Source organism: Haplochromis burtoni, unplaced genomic scaffold, assembly GCF_018398535.1.
Source record: "Haplochromis burtoni strain Fernald_Lab_line unplaced genomic scaffold, NCSU_Asbu1 Contig_23, whole genome shotgun sequence".
NCBI classification, from domain to species: domain Eukaryota; kingdom Metazoa; phylum Chordata; class Actinopteri; order Cichliformes; family Cichlidae; genus Haplochromis; species Haplochromis burtoni.
In genome coordinates, this window is record NW_024582384.1 from 1,496,787 (window position 1) to 1,505,453 (window position 8,667).

At 42.4% G+C, this 8,667-nt stretch overlaps 1 protein-coding gene across 10 annotated transcripts in view; it reads right to left on the minus strand.

Annotated features, from left to right (window-relative positions):
- rapgef1b (Rap guanine nucleotide exchange factor (GEF) 1b) overlaps nucleotides 1–6,056 on the minus strand; it is a 45,006-nt gene extending 38,950 nt beyond the window's left edge. For 3 of the 10 annotated variants that reach the window (XM_042218772.1, XM_042218775.1, XM_042218774.1), the window contains exon 1: nucleotides 534–6,054. In XM_042218772.1, coding sequence (XP_042074706.1) covers nucleotides 534–615 — 82 coding nt within the window. In that variant the 5' untranslated portion in view covers nucleotides 616–6,054. Of the gene's footprint in view, nucleotides 1–533 lie in introns of all 10 variants that reach the window. The other 7 variants (XM_042218778.1, XM_042218777.1, XM_042218776.1 and 4 more) reach the window with 4 other exon arrangements.
- Between the last annotated feature and the right edge of the window lie 2,611 nt (nucleotides 6,057–8,667).

The following is an 8,667-nucleotide window of genomic DNA, read 5'->3' on the forward strand; positions in this document are numbered from 1 at the left end:
GGGGGGGTAAATAAGGCAAAGAGGAAGCCTGTGATTGAAGGCTGTGGCCCCGCAGAGCAGCCTCCTCAAACTGGGTCCACCCAAAGCTTCAGCAAAGCAAATGAGCACCTTCCATAAAGCCACACGACACAAAAAGCACAGAGAGGAATGTCCCCTGCATTTTATTCCACCAGCAAAGCCTACTTTACATTAAGGCTCCAAAGCTTGCAACCGCAGACTCAGACAAATAATCGTCACAAAAAGCAATGCGTGTATGCGTTTATTTTAACATAAACTGCAGAATGAGTGTAACCCCATTAAAACTTTTGAAACCTGATGAGGGAAAAACAAAAACACAAAACAAAACAAAAAAAAAAACAAAAAAACGCACTTCACATTTCTAGTAATGCTCATCTGCTAAAGTAAATGTCCTTGTCTAGTTTCTTCTTTGGGTATTCGAAGTCATTACAAGTTAAAATACCCAACATGCTTGTTTCTCCAGTAAAACAAATGTACAACTGATCACCAGCAAAAGTGCTGTGTGCTGTCTTTACCTGTGTCTTCATCTAAATCACCCTGCAGAGAGGAGTCTGTGTCCTCTGAGGAGGCCTGGCTCCTCCAGCTTATATTGCCCATCCAACAGTCCACGCAGCGACTAGTCCAGGTGATACTGATGCTTACGCCCTTTGTATACGGTGTCGTAGGTCACAGTGGCATTTTTTAGAGCTCTCTCTCACAAAGGCACTGCTGAGAGTTAGTCATAACTAACTTAGCCTCATGATCATCCTCACTTGACTCAGCCACGTTACACAGGACTTCAGAGGAAGAGCCACATATAGCAGTGACACAAGTCAGGAGGAGTCCAGAAGCATTGTGCTTTTCCCAAATCCAATGTGTTTTATATTCATATTCTTATAAATCTTGACTTAAGCAATCCTGGAAGGATGTCTGAGTGGGTGTCGTCACTGGTCCTGGAGAGAGTCCAACACTCCACAGTTATCTGGAATGGAGAATGCACTCAACAGTAATAAGGAAATGAGACGGCCACCTGCGGGAATAAACGACCTGCTCTCTGGCATGTAGGCCAACACGCAGCAGTGAACTCAGGGGAAGCATCTTCTTTCTATCCTTTTGAGATAGATTCAACACCTCAACAAAGTCTTTCAAAAACACACGTGGAAGTTGAGAGATGGGGAATATGACCCGCCAGTGACATACTGCTGCACTGAATTACACGTGAGACCACTGAAAATTATCTCAACTGCAGTCTTTCGCTCCACCTGGAAGGTGATGAAAGCACCTTAAAAATGTTCATGTTACAAAAACCCAGACTTCCCTTCGCTTCTAATCGATTGCCCTGGTCCAGCCATTACGCCACATGTAATCCATCCATTTCTCTATCCGATTCACTCTCTGCTCACAGACTTTATCCACCCTCTCCCTTTCTCTTCCCAAGCTCTTTTCCCTCCCTCTTTTTGCATTCCCATACACGGCACCAAAAATAAATAAATAAAAAATGTAATTACAACACAGCTAAACCTATATGGGAAAAGCAAGCCTCTCATTCTGTGGTAGAGGGAGGGTGAAATGCTTGCTGCCATCAAACCTCAAAATTGCAGCATGACAAACCAGTGCTCATAGCTTGCTCTGTGCAACAGTGGGATCACTCATCAGCAATGTGGGCAGACCGAGTTATCCCGGGGAACCCTTTTGTAATCAGGACTGCTTTAGCTCTTGCTCAGAGTTTTTTTGACCCAGGCATGCAGAGCTCGGCATTTACGGACATTAGGAAAAAGAAGCTATTTTAAATCTGAAGCAACGAGCTAACCGCTTAGCAAACGAGGGCCATTGAAGTTTCACACACACACTTTAGTTTAAGCTCTTGTAATGCCTGACAGTAAACAGTGCAGCTAAGACCCTTTCAAAGGGTGAACCACAGATGCGCACTGCCACACTATGCAGCGAGGGGGGTGCAGGGAGTCTAAAATAAGGAACTGATGGATCAGTTCTGCCGCTGCGGCTGGCTACTACCATTGACTGTCCAGTAACAGAAGAGTCCGCAAGCTAATTTTAAAACACTGCACTGCTGCTCTCACGACTTTCTTACCAACACTGGTGTGCCAAAATGTGTCGTGTCACAACCCCAGTCTGCATGAGGGAAATTTTTGCAACCGTGAAAATCTCAATGATCTTTTCATAAGCAGCTTTTCTGGTGTGTTTAAATGTGTGTTTTGAGCTGTAAAGTGTGCACAGCATCCAAGCCTAATGCGAGTGGAAGAAAAAAAGAATTGTTCTTCTTTTTATTTCATTTTTATTTATTTTTTTATTAAATTAATTTTATTAAATTATAAAATTTTTATTTAATTCACAAATGACTACGTGCATCTTTGAAATAAATGCCGCTCACGGGATAGAAATATAGTCTTGTAGTTCATCTTTAAAAAAAAAACTCAAGCCAAAAAAAGCAATACAGCACGTCTTAGTCGTGATCACCTGATATTATAATAAAAATGGTTTTTTTTAAAAAAAAAGACATCTCTCAGTATTTTGTATATCATTAACAGGCTAATGTTAGCAGACTGAAATGAATAAATTAAGCACTGACAAACAAGCCCAGCTAGCCAACACACACACACACAAACACACATGCACCCCCACCACAAAAACATGTTGCAAAACTTTGCACTAACGCCGGCCAAGTGACTACAATAACTCAACCCAGAGCTGGTATGGTGTTTTAGAAAGCAGTGGCTAAAGAACAGATGCTGTTCTCTGCTGCTGAAGTAGTAGTAATGTTAGTGCATTAATGTAGCTAACTTACCTAAAAACAAAAACAAATACTAAAAGATATCGAAAAGCTGCACTGTCTCTCACATCACCTTTGACTGTACTGTCACTGAGACAGTGCATGAAAACTAGTTATTATTATGACTGCTATTATTAGAAAGACACCGGTGAAAAGAGCAGTGGAACTCTGAGGTTTGAGCAAAATAACAATCTTTAAAGTGTACAAAGGGCACATATCCTGGCAACGGGGAGCAGTTAGAACAGATTTTTATTGACCCGTGCAGTTTTAGAATGGTTTGTGTGAATGAAGGCTTCCTACACATGTAGACAAAACAAGAACGGAAATACAAATCGAACGAAGGAAAACTCATCCCAGGTGATGTGTCTCTGTTTTTATGCGGAAGATCTTCCTGAAAAGTGGATTCTGGGTTGGTTCTTCAAAGTGACGCTAAATGGGTTTTCTTTCTTAAAATTTTGTATCGCCTTCATTTCGAAAATTAGGCCATCTTGACAACAACAAATCCCATTTCAGGACTGCTGCGCTAAATGTTTCACATCTTAATTTAACTGCAACAGTGGAATCATTCTAAGTGGGTCATTTAAAGTATGACATCCAACAAGTAAACATACGGTACGTACATAAAACGCTGCGGGATTAGAAAGTGTCTGAGCAGAGTCTGCAAGTCACAGTGCAGCACTCTCAAAACCAGCCAGAAATAATTCCCGTCAACAATGCATCGTTCACCAGTGATAAGCAGTGGATGAGAAGTATTTTTAACTTTTGATCAATGTCAGCACCCCCACAACTATTTATACTACTAATCATGAGCTCATTTAGCAACACTCGGAAAACTTAAATTGCTTAACGCACTGAAAGACAGGAAAAAGAGAAGAAGAAAAAAAAAGATGCCTTGGAGCTATTAATATGTGCTGACAGTGCACACCAACCCAGTCATTCAGCTCACATCATGTACTATTATTACGGCAGGCTACCTGACAGCATCTTCAAGTTTTAGCTTACACCAAAATGTGATCACACAGACTCAAAGCTTTTAAGCCTTCTGAGAAAAGCATTAAGAAACAGCTTCGGCTGTCTGGCTGCTGTTACGTTTTTTGGGGGACAAACACCGCAACACACTGAATCTGTTTATGGATTTCAGTTTTGGGCTGCTTGAGTGATGAAGTCATGTCGGTGAGTACGTAGAGAATGGGATTCAGCGCAAGAACCATCCATCTGATTTCATCAGAGGTGACACGCCTGGGCTCCACCGCACATGAGGTTCGCTTTTGCTTCCCGCGGGAAGGGCAAATTAGTGACTGGGTGACACCATCCCCGGTAATCGGAGGAGTATGTTGATGCAGCTAGTGAATTTGGTGTCCATGTGTATGCTCCTCAAGGCACCATTCTGCCAGCGACTAAAACTGTCACCCTGTTTCTATCCAGTCTCCAGAGACGAAGCCTTTCACACTTTCTCTCACACTCAAGCACTGCCTGCTGCAGAGTTTTCTGTTCTGAGTCCCAAGTCTCGCCCTTCCCTGTTTCCATTACACTAGCAACCACCACAGTGTGTCCTTGGGGACATATTTGGGATCAATAGGCAGATGAGAACAGACCAACAAGTAAACAACTGGGAAGAATGGAAGCAGGGGAGAAGTGATGGTTTGGGTACTTGCTTTTAAGTTATCAGTTAAGCAAAGAGTCTACAAAAAAAAGAAAACAAAATAAAAAACTCTTGCATTGCCTCTGACTTTTCATTTAGTTGTGACCATATGTAGTCATCTGTCCGCAAGACACGAAAGGAATCGGAAACTTTTACGCCTATGAAGAATGACTGAGCTAGTGGAGGATGACACTCCCTCCCCTCCTGTTATTGGGGGCTCTCAGTGTGTGTGTGTGTGTGTGTGTGTGTTCGCCTTTTCGCCCACTTACTGCAGGCAACACTGGGCAGGACACTATGTGGAGCGAAGCAAGGAGACAGCTGCTGGAATGGGATGCAAGTGTAGCTGACGGGTATAAAGTTTCCTTCCCAAAATCCCATCCATACCCCAACACTACTGCGTTTCCTCCCGTAGTGATTGTGCTCCGCAGTGAGAGTGAAAGTGAGAAAGTGAGCGACACGAGTAGACAAAATGAAAAAAATAAAAATAAAAATACGGGTCAAACCAACAACAAAAAAATGCCACGTGCACAATAGTGAAAATCAACACAAATACACACCCAGCAGCCCAGCGCGTGAACGCAATCCCATTCCAGGGGTAACAAGGCAGCTAGCCTTAGCCAGTAAAAGCTAACCTTGAGCTGCTGCTAGCTAAACCCGTCTTTAAATGTTCGCGGACGGCCAATTGGGAAGCAGGAGAAAAATGTCACACGATATATTCACTCATTTACGCGTCTTCCAAAGGGGAAAAAGGCGAAACACACGTGTTTCCTCTTGAGTGAAATTCAGAGATTTGTCCCGAGATGGTTAGCAACGCTCGCAGACAATCAAACCGGGGTGGTGTATTTACGACCCCCGTACCGAGAGTGAATGGAGAAATGCCGGTGTAGTACCATGGAAGAAAAGCCAGCACGATTTTTCTAAAAAAAAAAAAAAAAAGCTATTTCCCCGGACTAGCTCGCTAAACTGTTTTTAACACGAGAAGCTGTATTATTTTAACTAATGGATCAGTTAACCAGCTCTCCTTAAGTCAGCCTTTTGGTTTAAAAACGGGACAAAAATATGAAAATATCATTAGCCGCTACCAGCTAGCAGACGCTTTATTTTAACTGGATAGCCGAGAAAAAGAACAATCCGTGAGGCCCAATTAAACCACCATTTACACCCAACACACTCATCCAAGCTTTATCTGGAGCACCCCCTTTTTTGTTGGCGTATGTGTTGGTCAACAGACCCCCATAATTTAATCCATCCGAGCCCCGTGTAAGGGAGACCGTTATACAGTATCCCGAAGGTGGAGCGGTGAGGTTCAGTCTAGCCGGGCAGGACTTACCTTGCTTGCTCTCTATTTTTCTCGACATTTTCGTAGCCAGCAGCTGTGATCCCACTCGCAGTTCAACAAAACCGTAGCTACAGACGAGCCTCGCCGTGCCTCTCCTCGGATTATTCCCTCATTTTCGATATGTTGTTGTGTCCACGAGATGATTCCGCCCCGGTTAATATAATATATTTATAGGCCACAGACATTGGTACGGTTATAAACTGCCTCCGTCCGTCTCCGGGTAATTTTCACTGGATACACACACACACTACGCTCACGTTAATGCCTTGAGCGGAGACTCGGCTAGGGTAGGCTATCATCCAGTGCAACAGCGCCCCCTTGCGTCAGGAATTAGCCACGCCATCTGTCAACAAGAGCATGGGCGTGTTTCGATTTCAGTTCAAAGTTAAAGCAAGCCCCGAATGTAATCCATACTGATTTTGCAAGTGCTGTTGCACACAGTCTCATAAATTAAGTCATCTGTCTTTTTCATGCAATTAAATAATAATAATGTGGAAATTCACCAATCATCCATTCACCCATATATCAATCTATCGCAGATGGAAAAAAAAATGCAGAGTAGCCTGGACAGCAGCGATTTTTTTAACCTCATCAATTTTAGCAGCAGAAGGCTAATGAAATGATGGAGTGCGCAGGCTTCGAACAGCCATTTCAGCAGCTCGGTTCAAAACCAGCATCATGGCCGAAAAGACAGAACAAGTCTTAAAAACTAGTAAAAGCTCCTGAAGAAATCAAGTGTTGCACAAAAAGATAGATCAGGGGCGTTGATCGGTGTGATCATCAAAACAAAGCAATGGGTCTCTATATAATAATTAATAATTAATTTAAGGTTAATAATCAGTTTCAGCAAATTAAAAAGATTACATCGCCACTGATGTTTAGATTGCGAGGGATCTAAAGGTTTAAAGCTTTACTCACAGACATTTGGTTCTTTTTTCTTGTTAATATCTATGTTATGCGCATGTTTTGGAATAAAGTTGAAAAGCACATAACGATTAAAAGTACAATACCTGGTTAAATGAAGGAACCTATCTAAACAGACTTGTGAGCGCTAGAAAATGCATGGACACTTCGCAGCTTTTTTCTGGAAGTGTAACTGGTTTGCATTTTTTTTCCTTGCACATGTCTTTTCACTCTGCGTGTATACGCTAGTTTGCATTTCTTCCTATTAAAAGAGGGTTTTTCTTTTCCGCTGTCGCCAAGTGCTTGCTCACAGGGTCTCTGATTGGAGGGGTTTCTCTGTAGTACTGTAGGGTGTAGTACTGTAGTATTAAGCGGTTACAGTTAAGGTTAGTGTATTTCTGAACACATTTTTCCTCTCTAAGGCACTTTCAGGGCAGCTTTTACTCTGAAAAAGCAGGATTTCTTGTATTTTTGCTAGTATACTTGCCTAGAGTTCAGTGTGTATGTGTGTGCAGTGTTTTGACCAGGAAACCAGCCCACACATCTTGGCTGCATCTTATCCTCCAATCAATTAAGTCAAAAGATAATGGTACGGACAACAGCCAGAGTAACTCTTAATTAGATTTTCCCCCCATAAATGTTTTATACATAGCAGAGGTGGTTTATGCTTCGAGTGTTATGAATCACTACTGGCCATTTGAACATTTAGGATCAGCTCTAGTTTGTATATCTAGAGGAGAACCTGTCATTTTTTCCCACATTTGATCTGTAATCAAATGCCAGTAAATAACAGCATTCACAGAAGTTCTTTTAAATAAGCAAGAATTGTGATTTTAAAAGTGGTAGTTGAAAATTGTAATATTTCGATAATATCTATGTCTTCTGTCATAGACATTTGTTTTTTGTCGATATCTTTTGGCTCATTTGAGCTATCCTAATAAGTCCTGATGTACTAAATAGAGGACATCGTGGGCTTTCCATTGATATGTCATGTGTTTGGGGGCGTCTTTTAGCTCCAAAAGGAAGGCAATCATAAAAAAGTGGAAAGATTCACTGTTCCTCGGTTCTCGGGAGGATATATTAACGTCTTCTTTGTAATTACAGAGTAGTTTGAACCATTTACAAGTTAAATGGAAGCACACAGCCCTCTGTTGGGCATGCTAAAACCTTGCTTAGATGCATATACTACAACTACATTTTTCTTATTTTCTCCCTGTTACCATTCATGTACTGCATGTGACAGGAAAATTAAAGGCCGAGTAGAAGAAGAAAGGGGAAGCATAGCTCTAATTTGATGCTCGTTTCAACTGCTGACTATGGCTTTTGCTCACTTAGTGCTTCACATTATCCTCTCTATTAAAGTGCAACCATCTAGATTATGTCTTGAGTGTACCAAGACGAAGCGAGCATGCCATATCAACTTTTTATGAATAATTGATCTGACTGACAGAGTGATCTACATTCCTTGAGTGATGTGGGTCAGCTCATACACGTGCAGTGCGCCCGTGAACGCAGAGGCATGCATTAAAATACTGAGATAAGGAGTTCATTACACACTGTTGGCCGCTTCTTCTGAGCTTTGGTGCCGCTCACCTCATCAGCGACCGATTTAATCGCTTATCAGAGAAAGGCCTTGAGTGTCAAGGATTCATATTTACACTGGCAGTCATTATGCCTGCTCCCTTGTGCTCTTGCTTGCGCAGCAGAAGCCACACCCGTATAAGAAGTGCAAAGTGCTTGCTTTGTGTGTTTGTGCTAGGGAGAGGTGTGTGGGTGTGTGTGTGGAGGAGGGGAAGGAGTGGAATACGTTCCCTGAGGCTATGATAAAGTCACAGAGGGAAGACAATGATCTGCCAAGCAATGCCAGACTTGTCAGGGCAGGATAGGGCCTCACAGCGCAGTCAGAGTTGGTCTGTTTTAGAGCGTCTTGGTGTTTTCCTGACAGCCTGCATTCAGTCTCCCACAGAAACATCCAAGCAGCTGCCTCATCTAATGACC